The sequence below is a fragment of the Phodopus roborovskii genome, unplaced genomic scaffold (genome assembly GCF_943737965.1).
Source record: "Phodopus roborovskii unplaced genomic scaffold, PHOROB, whole genome shotgun sequence".
NCBI lineage: Eukaryota > Metazoa > Chordata > Mammalia > Rodentia > Cricetidae > Phodopus > Phodopus roborovskii.
The window spans coordinates 34,910,820-34,928,621 of record NW_026126482.1 but is presented as its reverse complement, the minus strand read 5'-3'; the positions used below and the strand labels follow the sequence as shown (position 1 = coordinate 34,928,621).

The 17,802-nt window shown below is 42.8% G+C and overlaps 1 protein-coding gene across 4 annotated transcripts in view; it reads left to right on the top strand.

Annotated features, from left to right (window-relative positions):
• The window catches only part of Ripor2 (RHO family interacting cell polarization regulator 2), a 213,504-nt gene that overhangs the window by 193,120 nt on the left and 2,582 nt on the right, over positions 1–17,802 (top strand). For all 4 annotated transcript variants that reach the window (XM_051194519.1, XM_051194521.1, XM_051194520.1 and 1 more), the window contains 6 exons: positions 1,145–1,280; positions 3,329–3,490; positions 5,722–5,880; positions 8,797–8,999; positions 12,044–12,127; positions 13,628–13,718. In XM_051194519.1, coding sequence (XP_051050476.1) covers positions 1,145–1,280; positions 3,329–3,490; positions 5,722–5,880; positions 8,797–8,999; positions 12,044–12,127; positions 13,628–13,718 — 835 coding nt within the window. The remainder of the gene's footprint in view (positions 1–1,144; positions 1,281–3,328; positions 3,491–5,721; positions 5,881–8,796; positions 9,000–12,043; positions 12,128–13,627; positions 13,719–17,802) is intronic.

The window sequence follows — 17,802 nt, the reverse complement described above, 5'->3', positions numbered from 1 at the left end:
GTGTGTCCTGTACTTGCTCAAAAGGAAGACATTAGTGTGTAATCACTAGACTTTCATTTCATTTTGTTTCATAGCCCAGGCAACCTTTAAACTTACCGTGTAGCTGAGGCTGTCCTTGACATGAGTGTCATGCTTCCCACATATTGGGATCACAGGTGTGCCCAAACACACATGACTAACTGCTCGACTCTAGGGTTAGAGAATGCCATTTACTTTAGGGTTCAAATGCTCTAGACAGCATGGCATGGCAGTGTCATCCTCACCCATGAGCCATGCCTGCCATCTCTGCCTACCAGGTAACCTGAGCAGGTCCCCAAGGGACAGAGAAGGAGCAGAGTCATCAAACAAGTCACTTAGGTCATTCCTGTCTCCGCCCTTCTTCTCCTTGTACCCTGCACCCAAGTGAAACCAATGCCTGGTTATGTGGCCGTAGGCCAGTCACTTAACCTCGGTTTGCCTCAGTCACACAGTTTTCTGTCACCAAAATGGAGATGTCAATAGGAGTCTCCTCATTAGGTCATTGTGAGAAGTTATGTGAGCTAATACATGTAGAGCTCAGAGTAGTGCCAGGTACATAGACAGTACTCTTGGGTTGCACGAGGATAGTTCTGACTACAAGAATGACTGTATAATATGCTCTGAATTTTCCATTTGGAAACAGGGGAATAAAGCCATGCCATTTGTAAAGCAAATCTTTTTCTGCTTATCCATCACCCTAACCCCCTGCTATCTTCAAAGAAACTGAGATTTACACAGAAGCAAGGGCAGAGCTGGGTGCAGAGTTTATACCAAAAGTCCCAGCACTTGGGAAGCTAAGGCATGGGACAGCTCGAGCTAAAAGTTCCAGGCTAGTCTGAAACACATGGTAGGCCCTGTCTAAAAAAAATGAAAGGGAAGAGAGTGGAAAACTCACAATAACTTGAAGTTCTGCCAGTGAGAAAATTCCTGAACATATACATATGTGAAAGGGGTTAAAAGTAACAAAAACAGATATGATGTCATGAACTGGCAGAGAATGAGGAACACTGTCAGGCTGGGACAAAAGTGTTGCAGAGGTGAGCCTGCGCAACTGCTTCAGGAAGGGCGCGGAGAGCTAGGTCACTGCCCTCAACATCATCGAAAAGGCTTTTATTTGTCTTGTCAGCAAATCATCTTCTCCAGCAAAATCCCCTTTGTGGCAAGAAGTCTCCTGGAGAAGCTATCAAGGCAGGTGCTGGTGATGGAGAAGCTGGCAGCTGTGAGCGACGAAAACCTCGGGAACATCACCTCTGTGGTGGAAGGTAAGCGCGCCACCTGCAGGCTGTCTCTGGAACCAAAGCACACCCTGCTCCCTGGACTCAGCAGACAAAAACAAACAAACAAAAAAAAAAAAAAAAAAAAAAAAAAAAAAAACTCACACACAGAAAAGGCACCCACCTCCAGACAGAGCTTCTCAGACATTTTCTATTGCCAAGATTGCCTTTAGAACAGGTAATCCGAATTGTTCTAACTCGTGGACGCTGTTGCACAGGAGGTGTTTCCACACACTGCTGTGGAAGAGAGGCTGCATGGACTCCGTGATCTAGAGAGCAGTCTGGCTCTAAGAGTGTGTGAAGCTGCACTTTAGGGGAGGGTGCGATGTGTATGAAGACCAGAGATCAACTTCAGATATCAGAGTCTCTCTCTTTCTCGCTGACTGTTTATTTAGGGTTCTGCATGCATGTATTCTTGCAAGCCAGAAGAGAGCATCAGATCTCATTATAAATGGATGTGAGCCACCATGTGATTGCTGGAAATTGAACTCTGAATCTCTGGAAGAGCTGCCAGTGTTCTTAACCTCTGAGCCCCCCGGGTATCATTCTTTAGGTTTTTGAAACAGGATCTCTCACTGGCCTGGAACTCACCAAGTAGACTAGGCTAGCTGGCCAGCAAGCAAGCTGCAAGGATCCTTCTGACCCACCTCCCCAGCACTAAAGTTACAAGTACTATGTCACAAGTTTTCTAATTGTTCTGGGGCTCAAACGCAGGTCCTTGTGCTTTCAAGGCAAGCATTTTACCAATTGTACTATTCCTCAGTTCCAAAAGCAGAACTTGGCATGGGGAAGATGTCCTTGCCTTTTTGTGATCTGACCACTGGGCTCCTTGATAAAGGCAAGGGCTCGGGCTCGTCTTTTTCGCATCACGTATAATGGAAATACAGACTTCTGGGTAATCTGCCACAGAGCCTAAAGCTCTGTCTCTTTCTGCTATAAGTACATGAACTTGGCAGATGTCCAAAAGGTGTGAGACTGGCGGACACTCAGGCTGCAAATGGCCTGTGTCCCAGGCTCTTCCTGATCATGGTCATCCACAAGTATGACTGTGAGCACATACCCCTGCTGCTGTGCTGTTTGCTCAGTCTGGCCTAAAACCTGGGGGGGCGGGGGGGGGGAGGCTCCTCCAGCAAACCCTGCTTTGTTCCAGGCCCTCTGAGGGCTTCCCCTGAAATCACTGATCCTGATGATCCTGGTCATGCTGATCACAGGCATTAAGTGTGGTCTCCCAAGGGAAGAGCAGCCTTCTGTCCTTAAGAGCAAACAACTAAGCATTCACTGTGTTCTCTTTGCTAGCCAGGGAGGACCACCTACCAATCCCCAAGAGTCTTGTAGTAGTTCCAACTGAAAACTACAGTCTTAATGACTGTGGTGATATATCTGTTCTTATCTACTTGGGAGACTGAGGCAGGAGGATGGCCAATTCAAGGCCAACTTGTGCTATAGAGGGAGGTTAAAGTTAGCCTGGGCAAAACCATATTTCAAAATCAATAGGAAAATGATGGCTGGAGATACAACTCAGTAGTAGAGCATTTATGGGCTCCTAGGATCAATCCCCAGTAACATACACACACAAACAGACACACAAATACACACACACACACACTCAAATGTTTACAGAAGGAAAGAAGGAAAGGAAAACTGCCTGCTGGTAGACAAGAAGATTGGGAGTTCAAGGTTATCCTTTGTTTGAGGGCCAAAATGGGTTACATGAGACCTAGTCTGAGACAATTAATTAATTACATTAATTAAAGTATTTAAAAATAAAAGTACAATCTGTGACAAACACAAAAGAGAAAGCCAGGCGGTGGTAGTGCATGCCTTTAATGCCATCACTCGTGAGGCAGAGGCAGGCCGATCTCTGTCAGCTCAAGGCCAACCTGGTCTGCAGAATGAGTTCCAGGATAGCCAGGATTGTTTCACAGAGAAAACAAAACAAAACACAAAAGAAAAGCTAAATTATTCTTGGGGACACCTTGCCCACCCCACCCACGTAGCCACCTTCATCTTTTCATCAACATCCTATTCTTTTCCAGCCATACCAGAATTCCACAAAAAGCTATCTTTACTGTCTTTCTGGACCAAATGCTGCAGCCCAATTGGGGTCTACCACAGCTCAGCTGACAGAGTGATCAAACAGCTGGAGGCCAGCTTCGCCAGAACAATCAATAAGGAATACCCAGGACTGGCAGAACCAGGTACAAACAGACTCCTCCTCCATAACCTGAGTGGTGAGGGGCACATAAAAAGACCAGTCTTGAAAAAGAAATGCATGCTCTCCTAGGAAAAGATGAGCTAGACATCTAGACTATTAGAAAAGAAAAAAAAAAGGTGCCAAACATGCAGGATGCCAACGGTGGCATTTTTTTTTTTTTCTGCTGTGACAAAACACTAGGCAGAAACTGCTTAAGAAGGAGAGGCATATTTTGATCACATTTCAGGAGATACAGTCCATCCTGGCAGGGAAGAAATTGCCGCAGAAGCAGGTTGGTCCAAGGTGGTGAGAGCTCCCCACCCCAAAGGCTCACCCCAGGCCATGTCAGCCAGTTAACCAGCTGATTCCAGTGCTTCCATAGTCTCCCAAACAGCACCACCTGATTCCAATGTTTCCATAGCCTCCCCAAACAGCACCACCAGCTGAGGAGCAAGTAACACTTGAGCCTGTGGGAGACATTTCATACTCGATCCACAATGTCCATGTCTTCTATGTCTATATTGTTACTCATGTTTGTACACTTGTCATTTGGTGTCTGTGGGTGAATGAATGGTTCTGGAACCTGCCATGCATGACTGAGCTTGTGTTTGCTTACATCCCTTGCTTATACCAGTCTGGGTATATAACCTCCATGCTTCCTCCTCTGTACCCCAGATGGCTTATAATACTTGGTTAGGTAAACACCAAGTAAATGGTTGATAGATTACATCGTTTGGGGAGTGACTGGGTTTAGAAGTCCCTCCATGTTCAATATAGATGTGCTTTTCCCTGGGTGTTCTTGGTCTCCAGTTGCTTAGATTCATAGATGTAGGAGCCATAGGCAAAGAGGGCCAACAGTAAGCTTTTTTCCATGAAGTGCCTCCAATGTAAAAGTGTCAGATGGTACAGTGACTTTTGAAGACTAGGATGTTTCTATGGAATCCTAGTCTGTGACTACAGTATGAGCCAGTATTTCTACTCTTAAATACATGAAGAGGAATGGTTTTCTCTAAGCACTCCTGTCTGTGTAAGAAGAGTCACAGCTTTAGTCACAACAGCCAGAATTCGGTGACCACTCAAATGCTATGTGAAAATGGAGATACTCTAACACAATGATAACACAGATCAATGATATCAGAGACTCGATTGCTATTACAGGCTATAGTATGGGTGAGTCTCATAGAGTCTATGTTGAGTAAAATAAACCAGGCATGAAAAGTACAAACTGTGTATTTTGTTGGCATGAAAGTTCAAGAGCAGGGAAAGCTCACTTATGTTGATAAAACTCAAGTTACAAAGCCAGGCATGATGACGAACATCTATAATTGTAACACTTGGGAGATGAGGCAGGAAGATCGGGAGATAAGGCTAGCCTTGGGTACATGGCAAACTGGACATCAGCCTGGGCTACGTGATGCCTCAGAAACAAAAACAAAAATGGAATTCAAGTTATTTGTTTCCTCTTGGAAAGGCTGAGTAGCTCCCAACAGGAAGGGCCCCAAGAATAGCTGAAGGGATGCTGGTCATCTTCTACATCCTGACTTGCAGGGTATCATGTGAGTCTGGAAAATGGGGAAGCCACCTATCTGGCTGTACACTGAAGGTTAGCTCACTTTAAGCACTTTCCCATACTACTATGATAAAAGGTGAGTGAATAAATTAGTGAATATAAATATCATAATAAAAATGTGATAAAAGGTAAGGAAATAAATGAATGAATGAATGTGAGCACCATAATAAAAGGTAAATGAGGCTAGAGCGCCAGCTCAGCAGTTAAAATCACTTGTTTTTCTTCCATAGGACCTCGGTTCAATTCCCAGTATATACATGACAGCTCACAACTGTCTGTAACTCCAATCCCAGAGTATCTAATTTCCTCTCCTGGCCTCCTTGGGCACTGAGCACACACATAGTACACAGATATATATGCCAGCAAGGCACCCATACACATAAAAATAAATAATAGTAAATAGCTTAAGTAAGTGCATAAATAACAAGCTCCATGTTAAAGATGAATGTAAGTACCATGATAAAAAAAAGTTAAGGAATATTAGTACCATGATGAACAAATGAGCATACAAGTACTATGATAGTCACATTTTCCATAGTGTAGTGTTTATCACATTCATCATGAAATACCATGATAAACGATAGATGAAGGGCTGAGTGAATGGATGGATGGAAGGATGAGTAAATGGCCATGTTCCTTAAGTCACTTTGTCTTTTATTTCCCAGTGTTTAGAACCCTGGTGTCCCAAATCCTGGACCGCTCTGAGCCTCTTCTTCCCTCCAGCCTCTCCTCGGAAGTCATCACTGTGTTCCAGTATTACAGCTTCTTTACCAGCCATGGTGTGAGTGACCTGGAGACTTACCTGAGCCAGCTGGCCAGGCAAGGTAGGATGTGGTCTCCTGTCATGATGTAGTAGTGTCTCGGTCTGGCATCATCTCTGGTCTTGTTACTCAGGATGACCTCCATGGTAGTAGAGCTTGCCTTTTCAGTGACTTCTGGACCTTTAACTTTAGTAAACTTCCTGGTATTGGAACAGGATCTCACTAAGCACACTGGTCCCCAGCAGGGGTTAGCTAAACAGGAAATTGGCAGGTGACTTGAGATCTCATTGCTGTTCCTTCCTTCCTTGCTCAGCCTATTTGCAGTGCTATTTCAGATTGCCTTTGTGGTAGGATTCTTATTCGGAACAGACAGAAATGGATTCCACGTGAAAACTGGAGTAAGACAGTGGGAAGGGAATTGAGAAAAGATAGAAAGTACGATAGGCTGCCCCTTTAAGGAAGGTGAAAGGGTTGACTAGGGGTGTGGCAAGCTTAGTCCAACCCTTTCACACGGCACTTCAAATATTGTATATATCGTATTTGAATTGGAGGACCACTCTCTTCAGGAAACCAGAAGATATTGGGCAGGGGCTAGTTTCTGGCTCTCAGATCTATGCTCAATCCAGGCTAAAGGGACAGGAGGAATAGTGTGTTCTCTGGGACCAGGCAGCGTCTGGTACAGCACCACAGAGCAGCAACTTGTCTGGCTCAGATCCAGGTTAGTTCTGCTCTTTCCAGAACATTAAATCCTGCATCAATGTTGTTTGGCATTGTGAAGGAGACATTTCTGCCCAGCATGGGACACATGTGCTCTAGAGAAAGCCTTGCAGGTGATATGCCTGGCACAAAAGACCAGGTCAGGGAGACTCTGTCTTACAGATGAAATGCCTCATGGTATACATGTGATACTAGGCTTGCCAAGGGTAGATCAGTTTTCTAGTCATATATATGAATTACTCAGGGCTTAGTGTGGCAGTTCATAGTTCCAACTCTTAGTGATAGACCTTGACACAACTCACCCATTCAGCAGTAGGATTGAGGGATGACAGTGGGTTGGGGGACTTTTTAACCTTTGGGAAATTTTGTGGTTGTTTTTTTTTTTTTTTTTTTTTTTTTTTGGTTTTCCTTTTTTGTTTGGTTTAGGTTTTTTAGTTATTTTTTTTTAATTAATTAATTTATTTGTTACGTATACAGTGTTTTGCCTGCATGTGTGCCTGCACATCAGAAGAGGGCACTAGATCTCATTACAAATGGTTGTGAGCAATCATGTGGTTGTTGGGAATTGAACTCAGAACCTCTGGAAGAACAGCCAGTGCTCTTAATTTTTAAGCCATCTCTGTTTTCCATTGTTTTTTGCTTGGGTTTGTTTGGTTGATTGGTTGATTTTATCTTTGTTTTGTTTAAACTTTTTTTTCTTAAATTATGCATGTATGTGTCGTCTGTGAGTTTGTGCATGTGTGTGCAGTGCCCACAGAGACCAGAATAGGGCTTTGTACCCCCAAAGCTGGTGTTTTAAAGGGTGTGAGCCTTTCCACCTGGATGCTGAGAATGAAATTCTCTGATTCTATGCAAAAGCAATTTGTGTTCCTAAGGCTGAGTCATCTTTCCAGCCCTTGTTTTTGTTTATTTTTGTTTTAGATAAGGTCTCTAGCCCAGACTGGCCTCAATCTTACTATGTAGCCAGGGATGATCTTGAACTTCTGACCCTCCTGCCTCTATCTCCCAGGTTCTAAGATTACAGGTGTATGCCATCATGCCCAGTTTATGTGATATTGGAGACTGAACCCATTCACTTTGTATGTGCAAGGCTCTACCAACTGGGCTACAATCCCAAACCTTCCCTTATTCCTTCCCTTAGTTTTAAATGTCTTTTTTTCCTTTTATTATAAAGTGAATAGTTTTTACATTACAGAAAGTTTGGAAAATAGAAAATACATATTCAACTCTCTTTCCCCTACTTTTACACTTTAATTTTTCATTTGAACATGCATGGTTTTAGATTTCAAAATTGTATCTTTCTTAGACTGGAGTTTTTTGTTTTTTTGTGTGCTTGTTTGTTTTTGCAGTAGTAGGGGATTAAACCCAGGACCCCCCATACCAGACAAGCACTGCACTCTGAGCTAATGTCCCCAATGTGATTATTCCTTATAAAGTATCATATCTTGTTTTTAACTTCGTGCTGTTAAATATCAATATTTTAAAGCATTTTATTGGTTTTCTATTGCCCTTATATTTGGACTTTTGGCTTTTTTCTTTCCTGTCTGTTTCCCATGTTACTGAATAGACACAGTCTCATTGTTATGTTTTAGAGACCAAGAGATATCCTTGCTGGATATCTAGTTAGGGGTTAGACTCCACTCCATATTCACAGAACATGGTCAGTTTGTCCCAGTGGAACTCAAAAATAGTTCATATTATCTCTAGATTCCTATCAACTAAGTGGCATTCCCCTTCCAGTCCTGACCATTCACCTAGGATTAGGTTTTTGGCATATGGTTTTAACTGAAAGACAGTGTTTACTATGAATATTAAGAAGGTGGAAGATAATGTTTCTTTTTATTTTCTCCATTGTATATTTTTACATTTGACTGTTTAATATCATCTGTGTGGTACTGGGTGATGAAGGCCTATAACCACAGCATTTGGGAGTAAGAGGCAGGAGTATCAGGTTATCCTTTACTGCATGGAAAGTTCAAGGCAGGTCTTGGCTATATGAGTTCTCATAAAAAGAAAGCTATATATTTTTGCCACCATTTTAAGGTAGAAATTCAACTTTATATTTTTTTTCTACAATTTGCCCTCATCTCATCATAATTATTTAAATTATTGACCTTTTCTCACTATCATAGACTATGTTTTTATGTACACTTGGGTCTGTTATGCATATGTTTTTACTGAAAACATAAATGAAATGCTTGCATTCTCCACAAACATGCCACTGTACTATCAGAACATGAGCTCTGGTTCCTCACCTTCCAGTTGCCATGGTGCAGACTCTGCAGTCACTGAGAGATGAGAAACTTCTACAGACTATGAGCAACTTCACCCCCAGCAACCTCCCTGCCCAACAGGAAGTCCTCAGGACCCTAGCTCTGCTGCTCACCAGAGATGATAATGAGGTCAGTGAGGCTGTGACACTCTACTTGGCAGCAGCCTCCAAAAACGAGCACTTCAGAGAAAAGGTAGGATGCTAAGTCATGAATATCAAGCTTAACTGACAGGCTTAACTGTCATTTACCGTTAACATACAACTGGGCTCTAATCCTGGCACTCTGGAGGATTGCTGAGAATTCAGGGTGGGCCTGGAATGGAGCTACCAAATTGTTACTAAGGCTGCTAGCATCACAACAATTTCTGATATATCTCAAAATGACTGTGAAGGAAGAGTTCAGAGCTTCCCAATCCGTAGAAGTGGTGGGTGTGTGAGGAGGTGGGAACCCTGGAGGTGGATCTGAGCATCACACCTTGCCTTCGGTTTTTGACCTCCACTCTAGAGATGCACCTAATTTTTAAAATTAAAAGCAAAAGTAGTATGGTTTTAAAATAAAAACCAACAAAGGGAAAAAAAACTGATCCCTAAACTAAAATCTATAATTATTATTTCATATCTTCCAACCCTGAATCTACAATCGGGTAAAATACACCAATTAACTCTGAATAAACTTGTGAGAATTTGTGATATTTTTTCCCTTACCCTGAACACTGTGAAAGGCCATGCTATAGTTTATCTCAGGTAGTAATTTTTTATATTTTTATACATATATTTTTAACTAGTATCTTTGTACTTTTTATTAGTTTTAGAATACAAAAAAAAATGGGTAACATTGTTTTTTCATTTTTATTGCTAAATTTGTTCTTTGATAACTTAGTGCACATATAATACATTCTATGTACTCTCACCCCCACCTTGTCTTAGCTCCTCCCACCTCTGTCATATCTACCTCCTCCCACAGGTCACTTTCCCACATTGTTTCTTTCTTTGATCCATTGTGTTTAACCAGGGCCATATGTATGCCCATTGCAACCTAGTAGATCCACCATTCAGAAAACTGTTAAAGGTAATAACTCTCCCCCAGAATTCATCAGTAACCATTAGGCAAGAGATAGGGTCCCTACATGCTCCTCGCCAGTCCATACAGCAGGCCCTGTCTTGTTCCTGCCTAGTACAGTCACCCAGCTGCTGCAAGATCATGTACACAGTAGCTGTGTCATGCCCTGAAGATAGCATCTTGTAGCCTTCTCCCTGTCTTCCAACTCGTCCATTCCTATCTGTTTCCCTTTTCATGATATTCCCTGGTCCTTTGGTGGGGGGCACCGGATCCCTTGGGACTGAAATTACAGTCAATTGTGAACTGTTGTGTGGGTGCTTGGAACCAAACCTGGGTGCCTTGGAAGAGTAACCCATGTTCGTAACCTCTGAGTCATCTCTCCAGCCCTGGACTTTTAAATATTTGAAACAGAGTCTTACTATAGAACCGTGCCTAGCTTGGAACTTTTGATGTAGGCCATGCTGGCTTGAAACTCATCATGCAGACCAGATTGGCCTCAAATTTGCAGCAATTTTGCAGTCTCTGAATGCACATGGTGCTCAGATATACACACAGGCAAAGCACCCATACAAATAAAACAAAAGGGGATTTTTTTTTAGAAATTAAAATCTGTATATCACATATGAAAGAAGATATTGTATGTTCTCCTATTGCTGCCGTGAGGACCAACCTTTAGCAGCTCAGGAATTGCAGGGGGTCCACAGAGTCAGAGAACTAATCACTCAATTGACTTTTCTATCTGAGGGAGTAAAACAGTAAAAAAAAAAAAAAAAAAAAAAAAAAAGACACACACACACACACACACACACACATCTCCAACATGTCGGGATCTCACTTAGGTTGCTAATGAATGGCAAGCCTTCAGCAGGTCAGAGAAAGTGAAGAGGAAATTCAGAGCAGGTGAACCACTGGACAGACAAACAGACACATGAAGACTTCTCTGAGGCCCAAAGCTTAGTTCTTTATTTTATTGGTCTTTCTGTTTCTTGTTCTACTCTATTGCTTTTCTGTTCTGTTCTTCCACCCTGATGTTTTCCTTCTGTCTCTCCTGATGTCTTCCTTCCAGCTACTTCCTGATGTCTTCTTTCTATATCTTTCCTGGTATTTTCTTTCTCCTGTGTCTTTATTTTTGCCCTTACAGCTTATATATCCCAATGAATACAAGTAAAAACAACATGTTTTCCATATCCCTTACATAATTACATATTACGGGTGAAAAAACAAGTTGTCCCAAGAACCCATATACATTCATACCCAAGCAACTTGTTATAGATTAACAGAGTGTAAGCAAACAAGGTATTTTTCTCAGCCAGTTCTTTTGCTGGCGGGCTATATTTTGCCATTGCAAAGAAAGGATCAATCATTTTTAATTAATTTCACAAAAGTTAATTTCACAAAAAAATTTAAAGTATCCACAAATTAAGTTTATTAAAAATATAAACTTTTATATATATAAAGCAACCAGTCAGCTCTACTTTAAATCTTTAGGGATCATACCCACTCATCAACAGTTTTTTATATCAGGAAGCTGAGAGCAGAAATGGGTACAAGGAATTAATTATCACCTTTAATCACCAACCCATCCTAGCAAAAAAGGTACATCAGCCAGCAATAGTCAGGCTGCCATTGTTTCTTGTTTCTTGACCTCAATGAGTCCCTCACTCAACTATGTGCCTTTCTAAACTTTAAATTGTTCCCCACAATTTTCTGCCTCAAAGCCATTAGCAAAAACACTTTAACCTAACTTTACTAACAATCTAAATTCTTTCTAAGCATGGTAGTTGACTCATTAATCTGCTCCAGCAGCAATGCTTGGAACAAGTCAATAGCTATTATTGTAAGTACCAATAACACTGCCCAGTAAGGATATATAAAGCCTTTGAGAGTTTTCCTACAGCCCATAGAGTATGAAGGATTTGGAGACCATGAAGGCAACAATCAGAGCTATGCTCAATAACAGCATGCAATCCTCAGGACACACAGTCCTCTGGGATTTGCCTCTGTAGCTTTGCCAACTGCCCAGCCATTTTCCATGAGTTCCAATGCTTCCTACTGGTCCCCTCACATGCCTCCCCACATTCCCCCACCCCAATTACCTTCCTTTGTTCCCTGTCTTACATACTATTTGAATGACAAACAGTTGAAAATGTCTAACAGCATCTCTCCTTCCCTTTCAGGCGTTGCTCTATTATTGTGAAGCACTAACAAAGACCAATCTCCAGCTACAGAAGGCAGCATGCCTGGCCCTAAAGAGCCTGGAGGTAAAACCCAGTCCCCGAGCCCCACAGTCCCATGCAGTCCACAATCAAAGCCCCTCAGCCTGTCCATGCCCAGAGTCTCACACCCTTGTCCATGACCAGAGCCCCACACCCTTGCTCAAACTCCAAGGCCCATACTCCTATGGAGACTCAGAGACCCTATCCCTGGTCAACACTAGAACAGTCGAGTCTGGAAAATTTAGAGGGAAGTCATGCCATGTGGATAGATCAGATTCTTCCCATATTCGAAGCCCCTCTTGTAGCAGTGTCTCTCATATCCTTGGAGCTGCATAATCAAGGACCTTTTCCCCAAAGAACAATGACTACACAGGATTTGTTAACATCACCAAGTAGAAAATAATTGCTGTTTAGCACTGCCCACAAGAGCCATGTGACTTGGGGGTCAATGTAAGAAATTATCTTAACCCCCAAAAGAGCTGATACGGTGATTTCCCCAGTGTTTATGGTGTATAAATTAGCATCGGAAAATAAAGCCTGCACTGAAGGCTCAGTTCGCCACTGAGTTCTCAGATCCTTTCTCCTGAAATTAGTTCGCAGGAATGTCCAGACTTTGATATCATGACGTGAAGCCATTATCTACAAAGTTCACAGCTAAGTTTAAAAAAAAAAAAAAAAAACAGGCTCCACCGTTAGTCTCAGGCACTCAAGGACAGCAGGCTGTATGTTGGATGCACCGGACTGCTGAGCAATGGTCACTAACATGCTAGAGGAGGCATTAGTGAGCTAGGAGAGGGCCAAATGCAGACACAAGGAAACAAAGGCTGCAGATTTCCAATGGGAGTGTGTCTTTTGACGGGCTAGAATTTGTGTGTGACCTGCATTTACCACAAAAACATTAGGAGGGGACCCAGGAAAAGGAATGAGAGAGCCACACCTTAATGCTTACTAAAACCTTAGATGGGCACATGGGACAAGGAGCAGACCTGAGGGGACATGAAAACAAGGGATTAATGCCATAAAAGGAAAAGTTAATGATCTGTGAAGAAAAACAACCATGGGAAATTTTGTCTTCCTTGTTACTTGGTTAGAAAATTACCGTCAAGTGACCCAACCATCCCTGCCCCCAAAAAATGTCCCCATTGGTTAAGTATTTATTTGGGCACTCTCCTGGTGTGCTGTGACTCATCATGGCTGAGTGTCTCTGCTATAGACTTCACACAGATAGACACATAGAGCTGCAGTCTATTTGGGCTCTACCTGACTTGTTTTAACCTGAGCATATTCCCAGATGTGCATGACACATCCCTGCTCTATTCCTTTTCTCCCAGAAGATACAGTCCCTTCTGGGAACAGAAACCCTTTTTCTAAACCAATCCCAACTCAAGAAAAGGATTCCACACAACATGGTGTTTCAATGCAAGCACAAGAGTTCTAAAATGGGGGTAATTTTGGACTCAGCGGGCTACAGCTTAAGGAATTAGCTGTTTAGTCTCCTGGAAGACTGGGTGTAAGTGTCAGACACTAATCTGTCTTCCCTGGCAGGCCACCGAAAGCATTAAAATGCTAGTGACACTGTGTCAGTCTGACACTGAAGAAATCAGAAATGTGGCCTCGGAGACCCTCTTGTCTCTTGGTGAGTTTGGTTGGTTGGTTGGTTGGTTGGTTGGTTGGTTGGTTGGTTGGTTGGTTTTTTTATATGTTTGCTTACTTCTGATATTCTCCTGGGAACTGAAAGGAAGTTTCTTGTCCCCTGCTTTGTCCACTTTCCCCTTGGATGTGCACACTCCTCCTAGAACAGGAGAAATCACTTGTGTCCAGATCTTGCCATGCCCCTTTTTCTCTCTGCACAAGAATCGGGGTCTTTTCTCCCTTGTTATCTCCAAGACTTCATCAGTCTATGCCCTGTTTAGAGTCAACACTATGATTTGAGAATGGTGGCTCTTGCCTGTAACCCCAACACTGAAGAGGCTGAGGCAGGAGAATCACCTCAGGTTCAAGGACAGCTTAGGCAAATAGGAACTCTAGAAATCCAGTCGTGACTGCCAGTGTGAGGATGACACACCAAAGTCAGTGTACCTGACCTCTACAGTGAATGCTGTGTAACCCAAATGCCTCAGCCTCTCCGTGGCCTCTGATTACCTGCTGTCCTATTCTCACCTGGCACTATTTCATTCTGGGATATCCAGAGAGCCCCTCCCCTCTTTATTTTGTGAAGGTTTGTGCCTTTTTTGCTTCTTTTGGGTAGACTTGGGAGGATAAGGATGACAACGATTTTTCTTTTCTTTCTCCTTTTTTGAAAGACAAGGTCTCATGTATCCCAGGTTAGCCTTGAACTCACTACGTACCCTAAAAATGGTCTTGAACTGCTCCTCCTGCCTCCACTCCCAAATGCCAGCGTTACAGGTCTGTGACACAGCCGCTGATGTATTTGGTGCTAATGATCAAATCCAGGACCTTGTTAGTGTTAGGTCTATCAACTGAGCCACCATCCTCAGCCAACAGGAAAACCTTTCTTAACTCTGCATAAAATAGTCAGTTTTGCTGGTAGCTCACAGCTGTAATCCAAGCCCTTCAGAGGTTGAGGCAGGAGGCTTGTCACAAGTTTGGAACCAGCCTGGACTCCCTATTGAGTTCCAAGCCAGTGTGGTCTACAAAGTCCCTATCTACACATATACACACGGAGAGGAGGAGGAAGAGGGAGAGGGACAGGAAGAAGGGAGAGTTATAGAAAACTTTACTATAGTCACACTCTAAAGTCTAAAATGCTCCTCTAAAAGCCTTTAAGCCTAATCCTGCCAATGTCTCCAGGAAAAAAAGGCACTCTGGTTTGACAATACATCTTCATCATGTAAAGAAGACTCATGGTTCTTATAACCACCATGAAAATCCCATTTATTCTGAGACCTTCTTTCTTATAGCTATGGGATTAATAAGTACTATCGCTGCTGTTGAATACACCATTGTTTGCAGAGGAAGCGAGGCTAGCCTGTGTTTGCTTAAAGGATAAAATGGTTATTGTGTGGCTGTTTTAGATATAGAAGTTATTTAATTCTCTAAAACATACCCAGGGTATTAGTGGCTTAAAGTCCTTTATCCCTCGGGGTTCTGAAATGACAATGAAGGTTTAAAAAGGTAAACAATAGCCAGCTGTTTGGAAAGCTCCCTTTCCATGTCTCCCTTTCCATGGTAAACTGAGGAGGGGTATCCCATGGCCTGTGCCCCAAGACTCGCTTAGCTGCACTCCCTGCTGCATCTCCAACAATGATTACCACCTCTGCTTCTCTATCAGTCTTTTCACGCTGCTCTCACCATCCAGGCAGGGTTCAGGCGTCTCCACTTGCTGCATGCCCTACTCTCCAGGGAAGCCTAATGTCACCATGCCTCTGCTGCACCCAATGCGGCTGCTTCCTGAGGTCTCCAAGGGGGCCCTGCACTGGGATTTTAAAGCCTTCTGGGTGGTTATAGTATGCAGTAGAGTTGGAAGACCCCACCTCCCCAAACTCAATGTTGTGACTCTTCCTTGACCCTGATGCACAAATACTGGTGTACTTTTCTCACACACAAGCCTAAATTCAGTATTCCCAATGGCAATGGATAAGACACCCTGTGACAAAGGGCTAGAGTCATGATGAACACTGAGAGGACCAAGCCACAGCTCCTCACCAACTAGTGTGCATTCAATTCAACCTAGTAACCTTTGCTGTCTGAGAGACCCTCTTTTTTTTTTTAACATTGATTTATTTTGTATGTGAGAATGTATCTGTGTTGGGGGCATGCCTGTCAGGGCATCTATGTGAAGATACTTCTAGCATGTAAATCAAAGGGATTGAACTCAAGTTACCAAGCTTAGTGGCAAACATGTTTACCAGTGGCCTTGGCTTTGCCAGAACAGCCCGTGGGGCCTGTGACTCCCCACATCCAGGCTTTCTGTCCTCCAAAACTCTGCCTGTATCTCCAGGCCATGAAATAGCTGACAGCTAGGTATTAGCTAGATGTCCTGAGGGGCAGCTCTGCTTTTGTCGCTGTAATAATAAAGGTTCACGTCCCTCATCCCAAATTATTTAACCAAAAATGTTTCAGTGTGTTGCCTTTTTAAAAATTGGGTATTTGCATATACATGAGATATCTTAGGAGTGAAGTCCAAGTTTAAATCTGAAAATTATGTGTAATAAAGGCAATCTTGTGTACCATTTTAAATTCACAGACAGCCTATCGGGACCTAGGGGTATAAGGCTCCCACTTGCGGAGTCTTACCAGTGCTCAGGGATCTGGACATTGAAGCATTTTGGATTGGGAGTTTTGGATTACGGATGTTTAACCTGTGCTGGGGGTGGCACTCATAGAGAACTTTAGCTTTATTTTGAGGCTCTGTCCTTCTCCAAAACCACTCATGCTAGTATATTCCCAATGTTTTGTTGACCTACGTTCTCCTCCTCATGAAGGAGCTATGCACGGCTGATTAAATCGCACGTTGTCTCACTGAGAAAGCTGCATCTTATCTGTCTCTATGCTTCATTTTCCCCTTTCAAAAGAACAAGAGAACTCTGGAGATTTAAGATATTGTGATAAGCAAATTTACTCTTTTTTTCTTTTTTGAGAACTAGGGATTGAACCCACAGTGTCCTGCTTGCTACAAATGGGTTACATAAACATCCCCCTTTAAAACATTTTATTCTGAGACAGGATTTCACTGAGTTGTCCATGTTTTGCTTGAAGTGGTAGTGATCCTTCTGTCTCTGATTCTTGTGTAGGTAGGATTATAGGCCTACACGAGCACTCCTGGCTTTATTCTCTTATGACAGCCTCTCAATGTAGCCAAGACAGTCTTTTGACTCTCTCTGTAATATAAACATTATCCCTGGCTCATGCCCAGCCCTCATATGCCTATATTTTAATCAGCTTTTTTTAAAAAATAGTAACAAAATTTATTTTCAAAATGTTAGATATATAAGATGTTGCTATGAGAGTCAGAGAGATGGCTCAGTAGGTGAAATGCTAGCTGCACACTTCTGACAACATAAACTTAGTCCTCAGAACCCATTTAAAAAGCTAGAAGCACACACATCTGTAATAACAGCATCCTACAGTGAGATGAGAGACGGAGGCAAAAGACTCACTCAGACGCTCAAAGACCAGCTAGAGTGGAGTATGTAGTGTGGAGTATGCAATGCGGTTGAAACAAGAGGGACCAGAATGCTGTCCTCCACGTGCATGTGGTGATGCACATACACCCACATGCAGCCACATACACCCACATACACCCACATGCACCCACATACACCCACATGCATAATAACTAAATAAACAAGAGGTGCAGCTATAAACAAGACTGAATGATCCATTGCCTGGAAGAGCACTGTGTGTTTAGGGGATTAACTTCGCTAGGGTTTCTGATGCTGTGAAGAGACACCATGATCACAGCAACTCTTATAAAGGAAAATATTGAGATGGCGGCTTGTAGTTTCAGAGGTTTATTTAGTACATTGTCATCATGGAAGGACATGGCATCTGGGAGTGTGATGAGATATAGTACAGGAAGAGGAGCTGAGAAGTCTACATCTTGGCCCAAAGGCAACAGGAAGTGAACTGAGATACTGGGTGTGGCTTGAGCATAAGTGAGACCTCAAAGCCCATCTCCACAACCCATCTCCACAGTGACACACTTCCTCCAAAAAGGCCACACCTATTCCAACAAAGCCACACCTCCCAATAGTACC